Source organism: Garra rufa, chromosome 15 (assembly GCF_049309525.1).
Source record: "Garra rufa chromosome 15, GarRuf1.0, whole genome shotgun sequence".
Classification (NCBI taxonomy): Eukaryota; Metazoa; Chordata; class Actinopteri; order Cypriniformes; family Cyprinidae; genus Garra; species Garra rufa.
Window position 1 is genome coordinate 5,176,783 of NC_133375.1, and position 26,984 is coordinate 5,203,766.

The 26,984-nt window shown below is 36.2% G+C and overlaps 1 protein-coding gene across 1 annotated transcript in view; it reads left to right on the plus strand.

Annotated features, from left to right (window-relative positions):
- Positions 1–1,517: 1,517 nt before the first annotated feature.
- disp3 (dispatched RND transporter family member 3) overlaps positions 1,518–26,984 on the plus strand; it is a 77,974-nt gene continuing 52,507 nt past the window's right edge. Inside the window, exons 1-8 of the mRNA XM_073819173.1 lie at positions 1,518–2,505; positions 4,354–4,573; positions 6,137–6,273; positions 15,577–15,711; positions 15,814–15,974; positions 19,378–19,517; positions 25,701–25,789; positions 26,102–26,266. Coding sequence (XP_073675274.1) covers positions 1,518–2,505; positions 4,354–4,573; positions 6,137–6,273; positions 15,577–15,711; positions 15,814–15,974; positions 19,378–19,517; positions 25,701–25,789; positions 26,102–26,266 — 2,035 coding nt within the window. The remainder of the gene's footprint in view (positions 2,506–4,353; positions 4,574–6,136; positions 6,274–15,576; positions 15,712–15,813; positions 15,975–19,377; positions 19,518–25,700; positions 25,790–26,101; positions 26,267–26,984) is intronic.

Here is a 26,984-nt window from a genome sequence, read left to right on the forward strand (position 1 = left end):
ATTGTGAATGATTCATTTAAGGGGAGACACTGCAGGCAAAATGTACGTATAAAGTTTGAGATTTTGGGCTTTATGGTTTTTCATAGTGTCTTTTTTTACTAGTGGAAAGAAAACATCCAAAAAAACACTGTTAAGTGTTTCTTTTATAGCACTTTATCTATTTGTCTCAATAGATTTCAATTACAATGCATATTTTTAAAGGCCGTTTTCTCAAAATTAGTTTTTTTCTTCTACGCTAAGCTATAAATCTCCACTTCAGTAGCACTTACATACACCAAACTTTACATTTTTATTCCTGTCTTTATCCTGAAGGTTTTTACAGAGGGATTTGTTCATATATGATTTGCTTGATTTTATTCAATTTATTCCCCCCAAAAATAGTAAAAAATACAGTTTTTCCTGTCTGTTCTAATTTTTTTTTTTCTGAATTTGGCGTGACAAAATGAGACCCAAACTTCCCTCTGTAAAAACTTTTGACTCTAATATGTAAAAAAAAAAAATTAACAAGAATTTTGAAACTGACTTCATCCAGTGTTTACATTTTTGTGCTAGAAATGTATGCAAATTAGCACATATTTCATTAAATAATGCCTAATTAGCATATTTAAACAACATTTTAGACAACTTGTAATACAAAAAAATGTTAGCAATTATCAATGTAATCAATCAACTGGGTAAGTAAGGTGATAACTTTTTTTTTTTACCCTATTCACCTGCAGTGTCTCGCCGTAATATATCAATGCTCTCAGTTTCTGTTAATAATAATTTTTTGAGAACAGGTTTTGTCACAGCGGTAGAAATACCAAAAATATCTTAGCCTGTATGATGAAAAAAGTTTAATATTTTGTTGGACAGCAGGAAGCGTTTCAGTCTACTGCTTTAGATAACACGTAACAGGAAGGCATCTGTACCCAAATTCTGCTATATCTTTTCTCAAAACTCACTTTTTGCAGTAACTACCTCTCATCAAGGTGATTCATATTGGATGCATTTATAATTTAAGGAGGAATGAAGGTTTAAATATGCTAAATTATGATGAAAATAAATTCACAATGCAGAAAATTAGTAATGCTCCCAAAACAATTCCTGCAGATACGCCATAGTATTCACAACGCTCCCCTACTATGAAATCTCCTCACAGTTCGGTGAAAAGGATACATTATTGCACACACGCACATACTTCCTCTGGGTTCAGCATCTCATACCAGAGGCCAAACCATCTGCCAGCCTGATCGCTGGCCTGTGAGACTCGGTTCACTGTTTCCTTCATTTCTTTTCACCACTCACTAGCCAGAGGCCAAAACCTTCCACGATTACATTTACAGAATGACAGACTTAACGGCTGTGTCCTTGTCTTAGCAACGGCCATTTGAGAATAACCTGCCACTCTCTTAAGGCTGCTCCGTAAATCAAGTGCACTTTATCGTTGTATTCACCTGTCCAAAAGCAAACGGGAGCACCCAGAAGGCCAAAAGGCGTTAATGTAAGTGTTTTGTGTCTTTGTTGTAGTGGCTGCCATGGATTCGGAAGATGAACCCTTGTTGCTCCAAGGTACCTGGAACCTGAGTGAGTTTGAAGAGCAAGAGGAGGAGGAAGAGGAGGAGGAGGAGGGAGAAGGAGGAACAGAACACGCAAATGAAGATGAACAGGTCTGTAAAGGGGTGTGGTGGGCTTTGGGCTGGGTGTACACGCAACCCTGGGCGAGCGGCCTGGTTCTGGCCTTGGGATTTCTGGTACCCTTTGCCCTCTCGACTTATATGTTCCTTCGATGTGAACCGCTAGACATTGACCTTTCTTACAGCGCATTTGAGGTCAGGAGTCATGCCTCAGCAGAACGTTTTGATGCTCTCGCCATTGCCCTGAAAAGCCAGTTGGGGTCTTGGGACAGGCACAGACGTGACGCAGAGGGATTTGACCTTGAAGCCAATGCTCTGAGGGACCTTTTGTTGCTCATGGTAAACAGAAAAGGGAAGGACATCTCTACAATGACAAATGTCACAGAACCTACAGGGATCTTGGGACAGACTGAGATGGGGACACACAATGACAACAGACAGTTTGGAAATGAGAAAAACAACAAGATGAAAGAGAAAGAGACACTCTCTGTAAAGCCTACCATAGCATTAAACCTCAATTCAAGTGGTGCTGAAGATCACAGGAAACCAGACCCGCCGTTAATAAGGAAGCGAAGATTTGCGGGTTATTCCTACCTCCAGACTCAGGCGCTGTGGAGGATAGAGCTTGTGTTTGTGGCCCAAGGTGACAAGGATAACAACATCTTCACCCCCGAACGTCTTCACACCATACACCAGGTAGAAAGACTTCTAATGCAGCACCCTCAGTTTCAGCAGTTCTGCTGGAAGCCACTGGAGGCGTTGCGTGATTTGCCCCTGGGACCTTCCTTCTGCTGCCCTCCAAGTTCCCTCCTATCCTACCTCTTTCCCAGTGAGCGTGGGGGGAAGATCTACTATGATGGAATGGGACCCGATCTAGCTGATATACATGGTGAGTCGTTGGAGAGGCCAAACTATCCCACTCTCTATTAACAATTTAGTAATCCTCATTTATTTTTAACTTGAATACTGCATATTGAGTTAACTAAAGTTCATTTACAGCAAATAAGCTGCTGCAAGTTGGTCATTAGCTGGTTCAAGTTGGTTTAGATGAGAGATCTTCAACCCTGCTCCTGTAGAGCTACCGTCCTGCATATTTCATCTCCAACTGCGATCAAACACACCTGAACGAGCTAATCAAGGTATTCAGGGCTACTTGATAATTATAGGCAGGTGTGTTAGAACAGGTTTGGAACTACAGCCTGCAGGATGGTAGCTCTCCAGAAGCACGGTTGGAGATCCCTGGTTTAGGTGGTTGGCCAGTTGGACTACCACTTGATGGAGAATTGGCTGATCTGTAAGACCACCTTGGAGCAGAAGCACACCACCTTGATCAGGTTAAATTATCAAACTATCTCACTCTCTATTAACAATTCTGTAATCATCATTTCTTTTAACCTGAATACTTTTGAATACTGTACATTTAGTAAAATGAAGCTCAATTACATCAAATAACCTGCTGTTGGTACTTCATGTTTTTTTGCCTAGTCCAGGTTGTTCATTAGCTGGTTCAAGCTGGTTTAGATCAGGGATCTCCAACCCTGCTCTTGGTGAGCTACCGTCCTGAAGATTTCAGCTCCAACCCCAATCAAACACACCTGAACCAGTTAATCAAGGTGTTCAGGGCTGCTTGATAATTACATACAGGTATGTTGGAACAAGGTTGGATCTGAAATCTGCAGGGCAGTAGCTTTTCAGGAGCAGGGTTGGAGATCCCTGGTTTAGATAGTTGGCCAGTTAATTTATCACTTGGTGGAGAATTGGCTGATCTGTAAGACCACCTTAGAAAAGAAACACACCAGCTTGAGCAGATTAAATGATCAATCTATCCCACTCTCCATTAACAATTCAGTAATCCTCATTTACGTTTAACCTGAATACTTTATATTTGGTAAAATGCAGCTAGTACTTCTTCATGGTTTATGGCTAGTTCAAGTTGGTTTAGATCCAAGGTCTCCAACCCTGTAGAGCTACCGTCCTACAGATTTCAGCTCCAACCCCAATCAAACACACCTGACACACAAACACACCTGAATCAAGGTGTTCAGGGCTACTTAATAATTACAGACAGGTGTGTTGGAGCAGGGTTTAAACTGAAGTCTGCTGGACGGTAGCTCTCCAGGAGCAGGGTTGGAGATTCCTGGTTTACATGGTTGGCCAGTTGGACTACCAGTTGATGGAGACCTGGCTGATCTGTAAGACCACCTTAAAGCAGAAACAGACCAGCTGGACAAGATTAAACTGGAATGGCCTGGTTTTCCACTAGGGTTAGCCCTAGTTAACACATATCAGGGGTGTCCAATCCTGCTTCTTGAGGGCCAGTATAGAGTTTATGTCCAAACTGCTCCAAAACACTTGCTTGGAAGTTTTCAGTGACTCTGAAGACATTGATTGTTCTGGTGTGTCCAATTAGGGTTGGAGTTAAACTCCGCAGGAAACAGTCCCTTTTGGAGCTGGATTGGACACTACTCACATATATTGTATAGAGCAGGGTTCCTCAGATCTAACCCATGAGATCCACTTTGCTGCAGAGTTTAGCTTTTACCCTAATCAAACACACCTGATCATGCTAATCAGTGTCTTCAGGATCATTAGAAAATCACAAGTAGGTGAGCTGGATCAGCATTAAAGCTAAACTCTGCAGTGCATAGGCCCTCCAGGGCAAGATTTGAGGAGCCTTGGTATAGTGTAACCACAATCGGTGGCTTTTTTTAATGTTCAAGGCCTCTTTTATTCTCAGGTGCCCTGAGCTTGGCAATCACTCATCCACAGTTTTACTGGTACGTGGATGAGACACTCTCACCAGACAAGCTTCAGTCCTCTCTCCTTCGCAGTGAGATCCATTTTGGAGCTCCCCTTCCCTCCTTCTACTCTCTTCAAGACAGACCTTTAGAACAGAGACGTCTCTTCAGAGACTTTGTGGTGCAGTATGCGGACATCCTATCACAACAATCCACCAGGTGGGTGTTGAAATAACAGCTGGTGTTGGGATCACTTAAGAAGGATTATTGTTTGTTTGTCTCTTCTAATACCACACATGGTTAGTAAAAACAGAATCAATTTAACAAACATAAAAACCAGGAAATTAAGCATGAGATTCATGATTGCTTATGGGGCATTAAACATGGTGCTTGGATACTAGAGCTTGCCATGAAGCAAAGAAATTAATAGAAACATGTGCAAAATGGACTTAGATCCCAGCTGGCAGAAGCTTTACTCCCCACTCTGTATATATCTGCGTATAATTTTTGCATGCATACTGCCAAGTTGATAAGTGAGATATTACACTAGTTGCTAAAAATATACATTTTTTATTATTTATAAACATTTCAAAACACACTTAAAGATATAATTACAAGACATCAGGATATGTTTTCAGAGAATATATTTTGAATATTCTTTTCTTCACCCCAATGGGAAATAGTTTCTACAAATATAACTTTAGCAGTTTTGCTTCTCAAGTTAACTTATACTAAACAACTATTTTTTTTTTTAGTGTTACAAAGTGAAGAAGGTTAATGTTACCTTGCAGAGGATGAGGTTTTAAATGCAATTAAGGCTACCATTCAGTCTCACCGGTAACCCATTCGTCTGCATAATGTTGTTCTTTGTCAAATAAATTCATGCAATTCAGAAGACATACGCAAAAAAATTAAAAACATGAACCTTCCCTGCCATGAAAAATGTCTTCCAAGAGCAATCAGTTATGCAAAATGAATGAACTCCTCTTAGTGCTCAACTCCATTCAATTAGATTTTTAATCTAAAAGTGATGTACTGTATTAAATTCAAATTTAAGTGTGCATGAGAATTGTCATAAGGCAGAATTTGCTTTCATAAATTTGACATCCTGAACTTATGAGGACAGTCTCAGTGGCACAATGGTGATGAATCATGGCTCAGTCCTCCCGCTCTTCCGCGTAGCAGCTGGAGGTACTGTTCGCTTTACTAACGTAAAAATAACAAGTTACATATAAATGATTAAACACACAATGGGAGTCTGTTAAGTTACTAAGTATTCCCTGGTGTCAGTGACAAAAGTCAGTTAGTCAGATGTTTCGATTTTGGTTGTAGCCATCTTTGCAAATGAAACCCCAGAAGGATGATAACAGACTTTGAACTAAACAAAACCAGCCATGAATCAGAGACAATGACTCAAAGCTTTATTACATTTGCAAAACAACCCCTAATATACCTACTGCTGTCAAGACAGCGAATGTAAGCAGATGCTCTTCAAATGACAGTCATTACAGCCGCCATGACAATGGTAGGAGCCCTAGAAATGAGCCAATGGCCAGACGCAGAATAGGCGTTCATTGTAGCTCTGGTACTGTAATAACTCCTTTAAGAGGCCCCCGATGTAATTAAGATAATCTTTTTCCATCTGCTAATGTGTGCCCATCTCCGCTTTCACTCTCATCCCTCTCATCTGGTCCTTCTATTGTAATACATCGTCTGATGTCAACCCTAACCCATTTTAAATATCCTTCTTTCTCATCCCTTGTTTTTGATTCTCTCTCTCAGTAAAGTGAAGGTGTTGTACGGGGGTACGGAGTTATTTGATGATGAGGTGCGGAAGACCTTCCACAGTGACATGTTGCTGGCTTTGTTCAGTGGGGGATGCATTACTGTCCTTGTGTATGTCCTCACCTCGTTTTCTGGTAAGACACTCACCAAGCATTGAATCAAATAAACTTGTAGACACCACAGTGATTTTAGCACAGTTAAGGCTGTTGTTATCCAGTCAGCACAGGGTAGAGATGCCAGTGATCAATAAATAATCATGTTTACAATTCAATACTCAGTTCTTAAGTCATTAATTGTATGCTACAGTGAAACTTGGTGCATAGAATTAATTGGCTGAATACTGATATTTATTGAGTTAAGCTTTTATCATATTACTTGCAGCGGTTGTGGGGATTTTGCAGTGAGACAAAATGGGGGTTACATCTATCGACCTTATGTTTAATGTAAGAGCTGGTGCAGCCATTTTTAACTTGAATGTCCAAGGCTTTTAAGTTGCTTGCAGTTATTTTAGCTGTACGCTCCATAAGGTGAGGCTTAATGTGCTGTTTGAATATGAATGAATTTTTGTACATTGATTTTTGACATGTTTTAGCCATATTATAAATTTCACATTTTTTAGAGTTAAAGGAAGTATCTGTGAACTTAATGGATAATGTACTATTCAGTTTTTTGCTAGGAGATGATCCGAATACACTAATTTGTAGCACAAATAGTTTCACTGTTCACTGTACTTGTTAGGTTAGGTCACATTAGTTGACGTTAGTTAATGTGTTAATTCAATTAACTAGGAGTGAGCAATTCATTCAATACAGTATTTAAAAAAAAATAGAATTACCAAATCATTTTAACTAACGTTTGATTATAATAATGCATTAGTAATGTTGAGATTAACAAACTAAGATTAATAAATGCTTTAGAATGACCTATTAATGAACTATTAACTATAACTTTGCCTCAATGAACTCCTAATTTGCTGCCTATTAATAGTTAGTAAGATAGTTAAGTTTAATATTAAGGGATCCAAAATATGGATCCCTTGCAGGATTCAGAATAAGGCATTAAAATGTGCTGTACTAATATGCTAATAATATGCATGCTAATAAGCAACTAGTTAATAATGAGAATTGGTCCTTAAAGGAACCGTATGTAAGAAATTTATTTCAGTTAATCATAAAATGGCCCTGACATGTCACTAGACATTAAGAAATCATGTTCATTTCAAATACTTATATCACTGACAACAGTGGTCCGGCCAGGATATTGTCATTTAAAAGTGAAAGTTGCAGCCCTCAACTGATGTTGATGTTGTCATTTTGTGTTTTGGTCTGAGGCTCCACCCTCCAGCTATCTACTAATCACAAAGTTAGTCGAATTTTGTCATCTGGGTTGCCAGCTCTGTTACAGCTGCAGCTACGAACATGTCGGATAAAACATGTATAACGTTACGAAACCTAAAAGACCTCGTTATGAATCCGAAATACGTTGTGACAAAGTCCGAAATAAAACAAGGATTTGTATAGGAGATGCCTTGAAAGATGGAGATGGCTGAAAACGGAAGAAATTGAAGACAGACGCCAACGTTGCTAATTTTCCCCTGGACAGGTAAGATTCATCTGTGTTTGGCTAACTTACTTGTACTTAATGTAAATAGACTTCGCAAAACATCTCTCGTGAAGCATAAACATAATTAACAGAAAAAAATACTGTGTAGGACTTGTCACTTGCCATTGGAAGCTCCTTGTGGCAGCCTACGTTCCTGCTGGATCCTGCAGCTTAGCTGGCAACCTAGAGTCAGGGGGGATGGGGAGGGGATACACCGTTCTTCAGTATTTTGAAAGTGATTGCAGTACCAGTTTTGGCCACAATCCTACATACGGTTCCTTTAAATGTGTCCTATTATGCTCTTTTACAAAGTCTTTATTTTGTTTTGGGGGTGCACTAGAACATGCTCTCATGCTTGGTGGTTTGTAAAACGCATTATTTTCCACATAATTTACATTATTACAATAGTTTTTCTGTAGTTCTCCCCAGCCTGGCACAAATGGCTTGATTAGCTCCTGGTTTGATGAAGATCCGCCTTTGGAAAAATGAAATGTGTTGTGATTGGTTAGCAGTCCCACTGCTTTGCGATTGTTGAACAGCTTAGACAGCGTTTCAGTCCTGCCGCGACCCCTTCCCAAAGCAGCAAGTTAAAGTGATTCTTAAATTTTAAATACGAATATACTTACAAAAACCCATCTGCTCACTTTAGGAGGCCTTTATTGACCCCCTGGAGCCATGTGAGGCACTTTTTATTATGGATCGATGCACTTTATTGGACTTGTTTTGGACTGACGGAGAAAAACGTCAATGGCGTGGCGAATTGAGCAGTTCGTGGACACTTTAGTCAATGCTTGCATTTATAACAGCCGCCCTGCTAAAGCATCCCAGAAGCGGCTGCCCATGCTTTATCACTAAATTTAGTCTAATCTCCCACCTCGTCCCGACCCCACAAATCAACGATATGAATTTCTGTAGCCAGGATTTATTTGAAAGATATTCTAATGGACTGCATTATGAAATCATAGCATCCAAAAACCAATTCTCACTATTAGCATGCTCATTAGCATGCATATTGCCTACATATTGGCTGTTTGCTAGTACTTATACAGCACATATTCTACATGGCCATATTGTACATCCTTAATCCTAACCAATACCTACACTTAACAACTAACTGATTAACTAAGCAGTAATTAGGAGTCTATTGAGGCAAAATCTGTAGTTAATAGTAAGAGAACTGGACCTTAAAGGGGTCATGAACTGCCTTTTTTATTTTGTACTGGTCCACTTATAATATTCTCAGGATTTTTTTTTTACATCAAAAAACAACAATTTAGAAGGAATGTGCTATTTTCTGTCCTGTTTTCAACCCCCCTCATCGGAATGCCCAGTTTGAATAGGCGTGATGGATTGTAGACCCTGAAGTAAATGCCCAAAGCTATGATTAGCTAACAGCGTACATCAGGGTTCCTCAGATCTTGCCCTGGAGGGCCAGTGTGCTGCAGAGTTTAGCTCCAACCCTGATCAAACTCACCTACCTGTGTTTTTCTAATGATCCTGAAGACCTTGATTAGCATGCTCAGGTGTATTTGATTAGGGTTAGAGCTAAACTCTGCAGGAAAGTGGATCTCGTGGGCCAGATTTGAGGACCCCTGGCATACATTCATTCATCAATGATGGTATACAATAAGGGAACAAGTTTTGCGTCCCTGAGGCTATGGGTAATTGTAAACAAATCTGTGGTAAAATGAAGTAAGCAAAGGACCGAGTTCGTACTAATGCGATCTGGAACATTGTTATCATTTGGTTTCTGTATGTTCGCCTCTCTGGTAAACACTATGCACGAATAGGTGGGCGGGCAGGGCGGGTTTCAGCAGACTGCCTTCAATGTAAGCTGTTTTTAGACTAACAACAAAATTTTGAGTTCTGAAACTTACAGAATGTTTTCATAGTACAGTAAAATTACCTCTTATATGTCAAAAGATCAAGGTATCAAGGGTTTCTCAGTTCATGACCCCTTCAAAAAAAGTGTTACCTGCAAGCTGCATTTTAAACACCGCTACTGTGTTTATGAGTGAGTCATTGAATTATTCACTCAACATTTCATATACAGTAAATGGACCAATTCATTCAACTGGGAAATTCTGCAAAAAACGGTTCTGCCTTTGATTTCATATTGAACTATATTTGCTGGCAAAGCAAAAATAGATAAAGTAACTGCCAATATTGTGTCTAAAATTGATGCAAACTTATTTAAACAGAACTGTTTAAAACATGAAAGCAGTATCATGCTGTCAGTTGTGCTCTTGGTTTGAAGACTGTCTTGTTCTTGAATATAGAATTTAACTGATGAGTGCATATCATCTACAATGCCTTGCGAAATTATTCATACCCCTTCATTTTTTTCACATTTTGTTATGTTGCTGCCTTATGTTAAACTACTTTAAATTACTTTTTTCCCCACATCAGTCTACACTCCCTACTTCATAATGGCAAAGCAAAAAATAGGTTTTTTAACATTTGTGCAAATTTATTAAAAATAAAAAACTGAAAAGATCCCATTGCATAAGTATTCATACCCTTTTCTGGGACACTCGAAATTTAGCTCAGGAGCATTCATATTGCTTCTAGATGTTACTACACTTCGAGTGGAGTTAAACTGTGGCAAATTCATTTGAATGAGTCTGATTTAGAAAGGCACACACCTCTCAGAAAAGGTCTAACAGCTGAAAATGCATATCAGAGCAAAAACCAAGTCCTGAGGTCAAGATAGCTGCCTGTAGAGCTCAGTGACAGACTTGCGTTAAGGCAATGATCTAGAGAAGAGTTCAGAAAAAAATCTGCTGCATTGAAGGTTCACAGAAGCATTATCCATAATGGAAGACGATTGGAACAACAAGGACTCTAGAAAATGTCTGCCAGCCCCCATCCAAGCTGACAGAGCTTGAGAGGTGAAAAGGTGAGGCAAAGAATGGCAGATAATTGCCAAATGCAGATGTGCAAAGCTTGTCACATCGTACCCAAAAACACTTGAGGCTGTAAAGGTGCTTCAACTATGTACTGAGTTAAGGGTATGACTACTTATGCAATGTGCTTATTTCAGTGTTTATTTTTAATAAAAATGTAAGATTTGCAAATCTGGTTTTTGCTTTGTCATTATTATGGTGTATGGAGTGTAAATTGATGTGGGGAGAAACTAATTTAAAGCAGTTTAATATAATGCGGCAACAAAACAAAATGTGAAAAAAATGAAGGGGTATGAATACTTTTGCAAGGCACTGTATTTTATTTATTTGTGACCCTTAAGTAGTCTTAAGTAGCATGGGTATATTTGTAGCAATAGCCAAAAATACATTGTATGGGTCAAACTTATCTATTTTCTTATGCCAAAAATCATTAGGGTATTACAGTAAGTAAAGATCATGTTCTATAAAGATGTTCTATAAACATTTCCTATTGTAAATTTATCAAAACTTAATTTTTGATTGGAAATATGCACTGCTGCGAACTTCATTTGGACAACTTTAAATAAAATTTTCTCAATAGTTAGATTTTTTACACCCTCATATTTCAGATTTCAAATAGTTGTATCTCAGACAAAAATTTGTCCTATCCTAACAAACCATACATGAACAGAATGTTTAATTATTAATTATTTTTTTTTATTAAGTATTAGTATTAAGTATTAAGATTTTCAAATTAATGACTCTTATGACTGGTTTTGTGGTTCCTGGTCACATTTTATTTTAGTTGTCATTAACTAACAATGCACAAAACTGCTAAATACTACTATTTATTTTTCCTGGTTAATTGCAAATAGTTTAAATTAAAAGTAGCAAATGTATTATGAAAAACACATTATTACATTTTGAAATGTGATTGGTTTATGATGTATGTATTAAAAATGTTGTATTGTTTTGTATTGCAAAGTGTTGCTTCTAAAAATTCAAATTAATACATGGTTTCAACCTTGTAAACAGATATGATGCAAGCTTTAACCTTGTTTTTCATTGAAATTGGACCGGGATTTCATTTTCTTGTCTGCAGAAAGGCCTCAGTACTTTGTGTCAACATAAGTGTCAGGAGATAAGCTGCAAATGATTTTTTGAAATGAAATCTGACTGATGTCTTGAACCTGAACAGACTACCCACACATGAAGCAGCAGGAGTTTACAACTGTGTGCCGTATGCCTTAATTAGGCACAGCAGTAAACATGTATTTCAGCTGCGAGTCTATTAAAAGCACAAGACGATGCAGACTTGAAGGTGCACGAACTGTGACTTTGGTTGTTGTGCAATTCATCAAGTAAATCTTATTGATTTGGCAGTCTCTCAGCTCCACAGCTGGTTTACTTGGTATATTCAGGTCGTTATACTATTTCTGTCAGAACATTCCAAAAATGAGGCTTATTTCCTCACAGCTGCTGCATCAACAACCGTCTGGATAATGGAAAATGGAGCACCACTTTTCCATTTGACATTTTTACGGAAACCTCAATGACGCTTTTATACATTACATAACTTGACCTCTGTGCTTTATCTGTATATCATGTAACCTTGCCCGAACCTTCAGAATTCATTTATGTCAGCTGCATTTGCAATGCGCTGCCTTGTTAGAGAAACAATAGAGAGCCCTCGAACGTTGTCGTTCCACTCAGCTTGTTCACCAATTTGTAAATGTTTGTTATGAAACCTTTAGCGCTCTCTGTTCGCCACAGCACTCTCAGATAATTCAGGGATAAAAGCGTGAAACCACAGAAAACATCTTGTGTTATAAAGCATGTAGGTCAAAAATATCTTAGCTAATGCAAAATTGAAAACTGCAGTTTGTAATGGTGACATATTACAAATTTGACAGCAAGGCCTTGGTGAACTCAGTGTTGGAGCAATTAGCTTGAAGTACTGATGCCAACATACATTTTTAAATAGCATGACTGTAGCTCAGCCATTAACATAATGTAGTACTTATAGTAAAAAGGCTATTGTTGTAGTGCTACTTTTGCTGTGTGCAGCCTTTTAATTTAGGGAATCACTCAATTTAGATGGTTTATTAATGCACTAGTTCAAAAGAGAAAGGTTCACTGATTTATTTAAGTCACTATGCAGTATCTATAGCAATATATCTATTTTTTACACTATTAAAATGTTTGGTGTCAGTAAGATTTACTTTTATTCAGCATGGATACATACCTAGTCTTACCATGAAACCCTAGATGGCACAGGCTGACGGGTTGTTAATGTAATATTACTGAGTTATAAGACTTGGCACAAGCTGATTGGTTCATGTTGCATATGCAACCAATGAGCTTGCAGCTATTTAAAAGGCTGGTAGCATTCACTTAGGCATTTCGCAGTGCGCTTTTAGAGTTCCTCTGAAACCCTCCACCTTCCCCAGCTCCACCTGTATAGATCTGCTATGTGTTATTTTATGCCATTTGTGCAGCAGCAGTATGTCTCAAATACTCACAGCACTGTATCGCATATGCTTTAACAATAGCAAGTTCTGTACTTGCTTGAAGCAGCAGCAATAATCTACAACTACAGCAATAACCAACAGCAGCAGCAGTTCAGCAGCAGCAGCATAGCAGATCTATTCCGCAAAGACCAAATACATTAACACTGTCATATCTGTTACCATGCTAAACTTTTCCGAGAGTTGTCATGACAGAAATTGAATTAACCAAAAGTGACAGTAAATACTTTTATATTGATACAAAACATTTAAAGAAATGCTGCTGATTGATTTCTGAAGGATCATGTGACACTGAAGACTGGAGTAATGATGCTGACAAATTCAACTTTGCATCACAGGAATAATTTTAAACTATATATTTAAAGAATTATTTAAAATTGTAATAATATTTCACAGTTATTGTTGTTTTTACTGTATTTTTTAATCAAGTAAATGCAACTTTGGTGAACATAAGAGACTTCTTTCAAAAACAAAATCTTGTTGACTGTAATCTTTTGAAAAGTAGTACATAAAATGTTTTTGTTTCTGGTTGTATTAGTTATACTAGTGTACATTTAGAACTTATAAAAAAAGTTATAATTAGATATCTAAAAAGTGCGTGATAAACAGTGTTGGGCATGTTACTTTTAAAAAAAAATGTTAATTATAGTCACTCACAAATAGTAACTGAGTTAGTAACTGAGTTACATCATTATGTAAGTACCTAATTACCAGGGAAAGTAACTGTGTTACTTTTTTTTAAAAAATGTTTAAATTGGTCAAATAACAGATGCCCCCTCTATTAACTATGGTAAATTAATAAAACATTGTACACTAATCTACACTTTTTTTTATTGTTGCTGTGGGACAATGTGAGAGACAGGGGCTAGATATCACATTATTGTGGTCGCTTTAACCTCTGGGGTTAAAGATCACACCAGTGCAGTCTGTCTCTGTCATTTTGAAACTTTTACTTATTTGTGTATAATAATAATAATAACAACAACAAGAAAACAATGTGCTTTTGTAAAATAAACGGGGTGCGCTCTCTGTCTCTCGTCTCCATCACCTCTCTTCACAGAGAGGTAAATAAAGCAATCTGAATCTCTGCAAATCTGTGCCTCACAGACATGAGAAATGTATAGAAAGCTTGAAATGTCTACTTTTAAATGAAGTAAAACAAATATTTGTTAAGTAATCTGTATATGATACCAATGTGAGCTCCAGTTTTTTTCTGTCTAAACTCACCTCCTCATCTCCACTTTTCAAATTTTAAACATCCATGTGGGTAAATGCCTCTGTAAATAAACGTGATGAACATTCATCAAGTTCATCTCTGCTACTTTTCGTTTCTGGAAGAAGACGTGCTGAGAGAAATAAGCCAGAATTTAACTCAGAAGAAGAACGCAACGCGAGAATTATAGTAACACCACATTTCATTGTCAGTTTATTTATAACGCCATTATTCCTATCACTGCTGATAAATACTGTTATGATTACATGTACAATATTGGAATTGCAGTGGAATGTTTAAAATAAATTTAAATAGAGGAATTTAAAAAAGATGTTTAGCTAATATTTTAGTACCTTGCAGTGTATAGCTAATATTTACTGTGGTTGAAATGCAAAGTTCTATAATGAAACTCCAGATCAGTGGTTTTCAAATAAAATTTTCATTATAAAACCCGCCATTGCATTCCAGAAATCAACAGATATTGGCTACAATGCTCAACTGTAAAACTTTAGTTTTGTTGTTTATGTTTATTTAGTTATTTCAGTTAGGTTTGCCGGTTCCCAATTCCTTCTTCCCTGAGTCTTGAACTTTATTACATACATATATACATCTTCCATTAATCTTCTGGCGACCCATTTTTTATAACTCAGGGTTTGAAAACCACTGCTCTAGATGGCACAATCTGATAGGTCTTACATAATCTGACATAATGACATTATTATCACATGGTGCAGCTGATTGGCTCTCTCCTTTATCAGTAGCCAATGAGCTTGCTGCTCAACATTCAAATAATTAGCTAGAGCTTGCTGAAGCATTTGCAGTACAATTCAGAAACCCTCCACCTTCCCCTGCTCCACCTCTATAGATCTGCCATTGGGTGATCATGTATGCTATGGGGGTTATTTCATATATGTTAAATGTGTAGCAGCACGTGCTCACTGCAGCATGTTGTGGATGTATTGGCAGTAGCAAATCTTACTTGCTCTGCAGCAGCATCAGTGTAGCAGATCTATTCCACCAAGACCAAATACATGAACATTGTCATGTACATTACCATGCCAATCCCTCTGAGAGTTGTCATGACAGAACTACTTTAAAAGATGAGTAGCTCATAACTTGCCGTGCTAGTTTATCCAACACTGAAAGTCACCAGTGTAATTGATGTTGAGTTGACGTTTTTTATTTCATATCTATTTCACTTCTCTGCAGTGTTTCTGACATTCTTTGGCTTGGCAAGTATTGGTCTGAGCTGCCTCGTGGCGCTCTTCTTGTATCATGTGGTGTTTGGAGTGAAATATCTCGGCATTCTCAATGGAGTGGCAGCTTTCGTCATCATCGGCATTGGTGAGAATAAAAAAACATCAACTTATGAGCTTTTCACATTTTAAATGATCATAGATTGGTGTTACCATCTTAAATTGAACTTTCTTTTTCTTTTCTTTCTAGGTGTGGATGATGTGTTTGTGTTCATCAGTACATTCAGACAGTCAGCACACCTGACTTGTTCAATGCAGCGTATGATTTACACAGTAAAGACAGCAGGCCGAGCCACGTTCCTCACGTCCTTCACCACGGCAGCAGCATATGCTGCAAACACCTTCTCACAGGTGCAGTCAGCCAAGCAGAATAAACATGTCCAGAAACTCAATTCTCAAAACAGAGACGTGCTAACATTTTGACCATTTTGAAGGGTATGTTCTATCTAGATGGAGTGCTGGGGCTAAAATCTACGCTTAGGAAGGGTTTTGATAAGTTCACTTAAAGTGCTAGTCAAGCTTTCTTGCACCAAAAATTCAACTATTTTGCACAGGCAGTTTTTGCTACTGTACCTTTAACCCTGTAAAGCCTCATATTAAATATTATTCACACCCCCCCCCCCCCCCCCCAAATAGAACAGTGTATTAAACCTTTAGAAAAAAAATCTATCTTATGTAATATTAGGTGTCACATTTGATACATTAGGGTTTAATGGATCATATAGAATATGGAGCTCAAACTCAAGAGGAAAAACTATCAAAATATACATTTTGCTGATGTTTCTAATTTTTATCGCTTTACAGCTTGTAATGTAAATCAATGAGATTTTTATAACAGTACAGCAGACTACTTTTACAAAATGCATATAAATATTTGTAAGATTATATTTAAATGCTTAGTTTTATGATCAGATCTTTGTAGTTTCAAAGCATATAGTGCAGTGCAATACAATGATGATTGCTACTGAGATGAATAAATAAATGTTCCTCAAAAGTCTAATGATTATGGAAGCTAGTTTTTGCCACTGAATAAAAAAAGGTTATTGTGACTTTTTATCCCACAATTTTCCTCAGAGTGGGACATAAACTCACAATTGCGAGTTATAAAGTCAGAATTGCGTGATATATACGTACAATTTGGACTTTTTTCTCACAATTATGAGATAAACTCACAATTGCGAGTTATAAAGTCAGAATTGTGTGTTATAAACTCACAGTTGCAAGTTTTTTTTTGCACGTTTTTTGTACGACAAAAAACACCACTGCACGTTTTTTTTTCTATTGAGATATAAACTCACAATTGTGAGTTATAAAGTCAGAATTGTGTGATGTAAACTCACAATTCTGACTTTTTTCTCCGAATTATGAGATATAAACTCACAATTTCAAGTTATAAAGTCAGAATTGTGTGTTATAAACTCACAGTTGCAAGTTTTTTTGCACGTTTTTTTGTACGACAAAAAAACACCACTGCACGTTTTTTTTTTCAAATGAGATATAAACTCACAATTTTGACTTTTTTCTCACAATTATGAGATAAACTCACAATTGTGTTATAAAGCCAGAATTGTGTGTTATAAACTCACAGTTGCAAGTTATAAAGTCAGAATTGTGTGTTATAAACTCACAGTTGCAAGTTATAAAGTCAGAATTGCGTGATATAAACTCACAATTCTGACTTTATTCTCAGAATTATGAGATATAAACTCACAATTGCGAGTTATAAAGCCAGAATTATGAGATATAAACTCACAATTTCAAGTTATAAAGTCAGAATTGTGTGATATAAACGTACAATTCTGACGGGTTTTTTTCCCAATTGAGATATAAACTCACAATTGTGAGTTATAAAATCAGAATTGCGTGATCATAAACTCACAATTCTGACTTTTTTCCTCAAAATTGAGATATAAACTCACAGTTGCAAGTTATAAAGTCAGAATTGTGTGATTATAAGTTCACAATTTGGACTTTTTTTAATCAAAATTGAGATATAAAAACTTACAATTGCGAGTTATAAAGTCAGAATTGTGTGAAATAAACTCACAATTATGTTTTTTTCCTTTAAAATTGAGACATAAACTCACAATTGCGAGTTATAAAGTCAGAATTGCGTGATTATAAACTCACAATTATGATTTTTTTTCTCACAAGTATGAGATAAACTTACAATTGTGTGTTATAAAGTCAGAATTGAGTAAGATAAACTCGATTCTTAAAATTTTTTATAAAGTCATAAATGCATGATATAAACTCACAATAATTTTTTTCCCCAAAATTATGAGAAATAAGATATAAAATGTATACACTTGCAACTGTGACTTATAAAGTCAGAATTGCACAAATATAAACTCGCAATTTCGAGAAATAAAACAATTCTGACCTTTTTTAATGCTAGTTTATATCTTGCAGTTCTGAATTTTCTCAAAAATGTTCTCAAAATTGCAAGTATATATCTAATAATTCTGACTTAACTCGCAATTGCATGTTATAAAGACAGAATTGTGAGATATAAACACACAACTGCAATTTATATTATAAACTCACAATTTTGACTTTTATCAAAATTGAGATATAAACTTACAGTTGCAAGTTATAAAGTCAGAATTGTGTGATTATAAACTGCCAATTCTGACTTTTTTCTCAAAAATTATAGTTTATATCTTGCAATTCTTACTTTTTTTCTTGCAATTCTGATATTTGAGGGGAAATAAATGCGCAATCGCAAGTTATAAAGTCAGAATTGCGAGATATAAACTTGTGAGTACTTCAGAATTGCAACTTTATTTTTCAAAATTGCAAGTTTGTTTCTCAGAATTGCGAGTTTATATCACTCAAAATTGTGAATTTATATCTCAATTCTAAGAAAAAAAGTCAATTGGAAGATATAAACTTACAATTGCAAGAAAAAAGTGTGAGAGAAAATTGTTGCAGAAAAAGTTGCAGTTACCTTTTATTTTTTGATTCAGCGGCGAGACATACTGTATTTTATTACATTACATTTGAATAAGTTTTAACATCAACAAAAAAATATGTATGGATAATCAAGTAGTAAGTAAGCTGCTTTAGTCCAGTAAATTGCGGGCTAAAAAAAAACAACCCAGGGCAGCATTATAAAAGTAGCCCAATTTCGCTGAAAAACTGTGGACTTGGCAACACTGATATTACTGTAATTCGTATTGTTGCTACTTGGGGTTGTTTGCTAAATTCAACACACGCATATGTCAATGTGCTCATGGCCATGACGTCAATTTCCCTGATGATTTTGGACTGTCAGTTTTACACAATGAAAAAAATAACACAACTGTAAAAATTATGCTTTCAGTCATGAACTGTGACCCGCACATTCTGTAAATTTCCTGCCATCAAAGCTTTAAGTGGTGTAATAAAACAAGCTGAAGTTCTGAGTGAACTTGAGGATTGGTATGTGACCTCCTACTTTGAAGCTCAGGATCTTGCATCAATCAAAAAATAAACACCATGAGCACGAAATGATGAAATAAGCCGCAAGAACATGTAGAGTAGACAGTCAAACATTGCTTTATCAAGTTATAAGAGGGGTCTTATTTTATTCACAGTAGCTTTTGTACCCATGGGGCTTTTATGTTTCTGTCACAGACTCATGTTTATTCAGTAGCATATTCTGGCGTAATGAGAATCCCGCCGGTTAATTTATTTTAAAACATGCAAAGGAGTGAAAAAATTCTGACAACACCTGACGCGTGACCTTTATCTGTTTTGCATGCGTCATTAGATCCCGGCGGTTCATGACTTCGGTCTGTTCATGTCTCTCATTGTGAGCTGCTGCTGGCTTTGGGTGTCCATCCTCATGCCTGCTGCCCTTTGCATCTGGAGCCAGTGTGGAGCTGTCCATGCCAACACCTGTCCCAAATGGTACATTGTGTTATTTCTTACAAAATGTCTTTTGATAAATGTGCAAGTTCTTTCTGTCGAATCCTATAACTTCAGTCATCTTGTAAATTTATTAAATGGATAGTTGCCGAATTACCTACTTATGTAGAATACAAAAGATTTTTTTTCTTTTTTTTAAAGTCAATGGCCACCAACATTTGCCAACATTTTATATCTAATTCTGTTCTCATGGGGAAAAAAAAGTGAGAAAAGTGGGAAAGTGGGAAAAAGTAAGGATGAAGATCCACCCTTAAACATCAGTGATAAGCAGATTGTATGAAAACACGCAAATAAGATTGTTCAAATTCAGGCAAACTAGCCACCAATTCACCAAAATGTAAAAGAGAAAGAGAAAAAAAGAGAAAATGAACATTGAATAATAAAATAAATTCCAAATTTCATTGCCTATCCTCTCAGAATACCTGGAATCAGCGTTACAAGTACCCCAGGCACATCGTTTTGCCAATTTTGTAGCATAAACACCATTAAACCATTGAGAGCTTCTGATTTTTCAATGTTTCTCTATAGATAAAGACGTCCGAGTTCTGGTCCCTGTGCAACTGATATTCAACTGCTATTGGCTCATCTGTGTTTGAGGGGAGGGGCTTGCCGATAGGTCAATTGTAAGATTGTATTGGACATCATCTTTTGTTTTCTACAGAAGAAGGAAAGTCACAGGTTTTTATAACAACTTTAGGTTGATGACAGAATTTTCATTTTTGAATTTCACCAAGAAATTCAAATTCTGTCATTATTAACGTCATCAAATTGTTGATGTTAAATCTGTATGACTTTCTTCTTTAATGAAACAGAAAAATGGCAAAGTGCTGGTCACTCTTTTCCATACAATTATATTGATTGAAGGCCAAACCTTTAAAAAAAAACAATGCAAAACAATCATAAATGTGTCATACAGTTGAGGTCAAAAGTTTACATCCCCCTTTCAGGATCTTGCCAAAATAAGAGGGATCATACAAATAGCATGCTATTGTTTATTTAGTACAGACCCGAATAAGATATTTAACATAAAAGATAGTCCACAAGAGAAAATAATAGTTGAATTTATAAAAACGACACTGTTCAAAAGTTTACATACACTTGATTCTTAATACTGTGTTGTTACCTGAATGATCCACAGCTGTGGTTTTTCTTTAGTGATGGTTGTTCATGAGTCCCTTGTTTGTCCTCAACAGTTAAACTGCCCGCTGTTCTTCAGAAAAATCCTTCAGGTCCCACAAATTCATTAAGTTTGATTCATGTTAAGTTTTGAACACAATGAAGATGTGTACATTTTTCTTATTTTGTCTAAATATCATATTTTTTCATTTAGTACTGCCCTTTAGAGGCTACAGAAGACAGTTACATGTTTCCCAGAAGACAAAATAAGTTACATTTACACTGATCTTCAAATTCAAAAAGTTTTCATCCTCCGGCTCCCAGTGCACGTTTCTTTCCTTCTGCATCAGTGAGTGTTTGAACCTTCTGTAATAGTTGCATGAGTCCCTCAGTTGTCCTCAGTGTGAAAAGATGGATCTCAAAATCATACAGTCATTGTTGGAAAGGGTTCAAATGCACAAAAATGCTGGAAAAAACTTCTGGGACCTGAAGGATTTTTCTCAAGAACAGCAGACAGTTTAACTGCAGACAGCTTAACTCTTATTTTAGTAAAAAAAAAAATGGACATTTTGCCATTTCTGAAAAGGGGATGTAAAGTCCAGATATGACTGATGAAAGAAGAGTTGTCTGTCTAATGAATCGCTATTTTGAGTTGAATCTTGTTAATGAATCAGCTGATTCAGTTTGCAAAACTAGTCTCAATGATTTGTTCATGAACCAGACTGATTCAGTTCTCAAATTCACTAAGTGATCAATTCACAGTGGTTTTCGAGTTTATAGCTCGTTGGAGAGGAAGATTATTTGTGCATAATGTGTTAAATGGTAACCATTTAGAATAGGGAACACATTATTCTCTATTAACTAAACTGCAAATTTGCTGCTTATTAATAGTTAGTAAGGTAGTTGTTAATTTTAGGATTAAGGGAACTAAAATATGGTCACACAGAATAAGACATGAATATGTGCTTTATAGTACTAATAAACAGTCAATGTGCTAGTAATATGCATGCCAATAAGCAACTAGTTAACAATGAGAACTGGTCCTTAAAATAAAGCGTTACATGTTGAATTAGTCTGTTTCTCAACTAAAGTCATTGCACAAGTTAGATGGATAACATTTATGGTTATTTTACATTGCTTTTGAAACGTCAGTCCCTATTCATTGTGACTGCATGGAAAAGAGTGATCAGCACAGACTTGTGTTCCACTGAAGACAAAGTCATGACAAAGTCACAGAAGAGTGAGTAAATGATGACAAAAATTTCATTTTTTTGGGTAAATGATCTATTTAAAGTAACAGTTCACTCAGAAATACAAATAATTCTGTCATCATTAACATCATGTTGTTTCAAACCAGACTTTTTAAATTCTTTTTCAGTGTGCTGGTCACTCTTTTCCTTGCAATTACATTGAATGGAGACAAAACCTTTGAAGATCGAAAAAGCACGCAATTTCCAAGCAATTAAATTGAATGGACACAAAAATGACATTCAAAAATAATGCAAAAGAATTATTAATTTATCATAAAAGCAGTCAAGTTATGACTCATGAGAGAAGTAGTGATGTCTGTTTAATAAATCGTTATTTTGAGTTGAATCTAGTTCATGAATCAAACAGATCCAATTCACAGATGTTTTCAACTTAACAGCTCATTAAAGGGGAAATTTATTAGTGAATAATGTGTTAAATTGTTCTGTTTCTCACTTTAAGCTATAGCACAAGCTATTGGACCGCTTTTATGGTCCTTTTGCATTGCTTTTGAAGCTTGAAAGCTTTCGTCCTGTTTATTCTAATTGTATGGAAAAGAGTGATCAGCACATTATTCAAAATATCTTCTTTTGTGCTCCACAGAAGATACCATGTCATACAAGTTTGTAATGACATTAAAATTATTAAATAGTGACAGAATATTACAGGTGCTGGTCATATAATTAGAATATCTTCAAAAAGTTGATTTATTTCACTAATTCCATTCAAAAAGTGTTTATTTCTTTTAATTTTGATGATTATAACTGACAACTAATGAAAACCCCAAATTCAGTATCTAAGAAAATTAGAATATTATTAATTACTAATAGAACATGACTTTGGACCACTCAGCAGCAGTCCAGTCCTTTTTGTCTTTAGCCCAGGCGAGACGCTTCTGACGCTGTCTGTTGTTCAAGAGTGGCATGTCTTGTATACGTCTGTGTGTAGTGGTTCTTGAGGCACTGACTCCAGCTGCAGTCCACTCTTTGTGAATCTCCCCCACATTTTTGAATCGGTTTTGTTTCAGAATTCTCTCCAGGGTGCGGTTATCTCTATTGCTTGTACACTTTTTTTCTACCACATCTTTTCCTTCCCTTCACCTCGCCATTAATGTGCTTGGACACAGAGCTCTGTGAACAGCCAGCCTCTTTTGCAATGACCTTTTGTGTCTTGCCCTCCTTGTGCAAGGTGTCAATGGTCGTCTTTTGGACAACTGTCAAATCAGCAGTCTTCCCCATGATTGTGTAGCCCACAGAACTAGACTGAGAGACCATTTAAAGGCCTTTGCAGGTGTTTAGAGTTAGTTAGCTGATTAGAGTGTGGCACCAGGTGTCTTCAATACTGAACCTTTTCACAATATTCAAATTTTCTTAGATACTGAATTGGGTTTTTTATTAGTTGTCAGTTATAATCATCAAAATTAAAAGAAATAAACACTTGAAATATATCATTATATACATTATACAAGTTTCACTTCTTGAATGGAATTAGTGAAACAAATCAACTTTTTGAAGATATTCTAATTATATGACCAGCACCTGTATTTTTAAAAACACAAATTCTGTCATCAATCTTTTTTTTTTTCCTTTTCAGTGTGCTGGTCACTCTTTTCCTTGCAATTACATTGAATAGAGACAAAACCTTTTAAGATCGAAAAACCATGCAATTTCCAAGCAATTACATTGATTGGAAACAAAACCTTTTTCAAAAATGACATTCAAAAATGATGCAAAAGAATCATTCATTTATCTTAAAAGCAGTCCAGTTATGACTCATGAGATAAATAGCGATGTCTGTTTAATGAATGGGAAATTTATTAGTGAATAATGTGTTAAATTTTTCTGTTTCTCACTTTAAGCTATTACACAAGTCAGATGGACCAGTTTTATGGTCCTTTTGCATTGCTTTTGAAGCTTGAAAGCTTTTCTCCTATTAATTCTAATTGCATGGAAAAGAGTGACCAGCACATTCTTCAATATATCTTCTTTTGTGCTCCACAGAAGATACAAAGTCATACAAGTTTGGAATGACATTAAAATTAGTAAATAGTGACAGAATATTACAGGTGCTGGTCATATAATTAGAATATCTTCAAAAAGTTGATTTATTTCACTAATTCCATTCAAAAAGTGTTTATTTCTTTTAATTTTGATGATTATAACTGACAACTAATGAAAACCCCAAATTCAGTATCTAAGAAAATTAGAATATTATTAATTACTAATAGAACATGACTTTGGACCACTCAGCAGCAGTCCAGTCCTTTTTGTCTTGAGACGCTTCTGACGCTGTCTGTTGTTCAAGAGTGGCTTGACACAAGGAATGCGACAGCTGAAACCCATGTCTTGCATACGTCTGTGTGTAGTGGTTCTTGAAGCACTGACTCCAGCTGCAGTCCACTCTTTGTGAATCTCCCCCACATTTTTGAATGGGTTTTGTTTCACAATTCTCTCCAGGGTGCGGTTATCCCTATTGCTTGTACACTTTTTTTTCTACCACATCTTTTCCTTCCCTTGACCTCGCTATTAATGTGCTTGGACACAGAGCTCTGTGAACAGCCAGCCTCTTTTGCAATGACCTTTTGTGTCTTGCCCTCCTTGTGCAAAGTGTCAATGGTCGTCTTTTGGACAACTGTCAAATCAGCAGTCTTCCCCATGATTGTGTAGCCCACAGAACTAGACTGAGAGACCCTTTAAAGGCCTTTGCAGGTGTTTTGAGTTAATTAGCTGATTAGAGTGTGGCACCAGGTGTCTTCAATACTGAACCTTTTCACAATATTCAAATTTTCTTAGATACTGAATTGGGTTTTTTATTCGTTGTCAGTTATAATCATCAAAATTAAAAGAAATAAACACTTGAAATATATCATACATTATACAAGTTTCACTTCTTGAATGGAATTAGTGAAACAAATCAACTTTTTGAAGATATTCTAATTATATGACCAGCACCTGTATTTTTAAAAACACAAATTCTGTCATCAATCTTTTTTCTTTTTTTCTTTTCAGTGTGCTGGTCACTCTTTTCCTTGCAATTACATTGAATAGAGACAAAACCTTTTAAGATCGAAAAACCATGCAATTTCCAAGCAATTACATTGATTGGAAACAAAACCTTTTTTCAAAAATGACATTCAAAAATGATGCAAAAGAATCATTCATTTATCTTAAAAGCAGTCCAGTTATGACTCATGAGATAAATAGCGATGTCTGTTTAATGAAGGGTAAATTTATTAGTGAATAATGTGTTAAATTTTTCTGTTTCTCACTTTAAGCTATTGCACAAGTCAGATGGACCAGTTTTATGGTTCTTTTGCATTGCTTTTGAAGCTTGAAAGCTTTTCTCCTATTAATTCTAATTGCATGGAAAAGAGTGACCAGCACATTCTTCAATATATCTTCTTTTGTGCTCCACAGAAGATACAAAGTCATACAAGTTTGGAATGACATTAAAATTAGTAAATAGTGACAGAATATTATTTTTAAAAACACATTCTGTCATCAATAACTTCATGTTATTCCAAACCTGTAAGACTTTCTTATTTTCCTTTCAATGTGCTGGTCACTCTTTTCCATGTAATTACACTGAATGAAGACTGAGAGTTTTAAGTTTCAAAAAGGATGCAAAAGGACCATAAATGTATCATAAAAGCAGTCCAGATATGACCCATCAAAGAACTCTCATTATGATTTGCATCTTTTGAATGAATTGATTTCTGGTCACTCTTTTCCGTGCAATTACACTGATATTTATATGCAACTACGTGCTTTTTTGTGTGAATCATCTCTTTAACCCTAACAGGTGGAGTACTCTAACGAAACTGTCCGCCAGCCCCAGTCCTCTCTCAGATGATGATGATGTTGCTCTAATAACGGTGGAAATGGAACCAGGTAATAATAAATGTCATTTCAGAGACGAAAGCTATTTCATTTTGATAAACATCATAAAGACAGTTTGGAATATTGGAGCATCTGGAACACTGTGCACCGATGAATCATTCATGATAAGACCATGAATATGAATTAAGGAAGTAAACAGGGTCTGTTTTGATTTTCATGTTGACTTAAAAATAATAAACCTTGGTGCATTATCTCAGATTATCATCACATTCGGCTGCTGAATCACACCTTGCGTTGTTGATTTCTGTCCAGGTTGCTGAATCAGCTGTTGAGTCGCTCCGTGTATTGTTGATTTCTGTGCAGGTGTGTATGACTCTGAATCAGATGCGGCACTGCTGACGCTGTCAGCTGAAGTTCCTTCGGCCGCGTCCACTGAGGGCAGTGTAGGGGTGGTCAGCGCTTACCTTCAGAGGCTCCTGAGACACTGGGTGGCAGAGCCTGTAGTGGAGAAACGGAAAACTATTATAGGTGAGTAACGCTTTTCATGACTAGGAATGTGATGTGATGTGCTTTCATAATGCTCACAATAGTTAAGCATCTTTATTCATTTGCTCTCAGCTCCAGACATTGCACTCACAGGCCGCCCACAGAGCATTCGCTTTCTCTCTGATGTATGTCATGCACAAATCTACCAAGAGCTGCCTGAAATCCTTCACTCTGATTAACTGGTTTCTAACTTACTTTCTGGAGTTGTGCATAAATTTTTCTTAGTTCGAGTGGACCCAGAGTTATGTCAAATTAGGCTACAAAGTTAAGTTGATTTTTCAGTGTTTGTGAGTTTCATGCAAAATATGTCAATTATCATGTAAGACTGTGCATAGCTAAAGTACACCATGTCCAATTTCAGATTTACTCTCATTGAAACCAAACAAACTTTGAAGCACGCTTTAGTATATTTTTAACAAAAACATTTATTACAGAAATAACATAGAATGCACTGAAGTCGGAACTTAATGTTGTTTTTGGATACTTAATTGCCTGGTGTTTACAATTAAATGAAAATGTATTATAGTTCAAAGTGATATTATATGTAAAAATATTTACATGCATTTGTAAATACACATTTGTAATGATGAAGCTGCTATTTTTTACATTTAAAATATATTAACATTAAATGTTATATTAAATAACACACTACAGTTAAAATTATAATCAAGTGCTTTACATGTGTCAAGTATTTAAATTT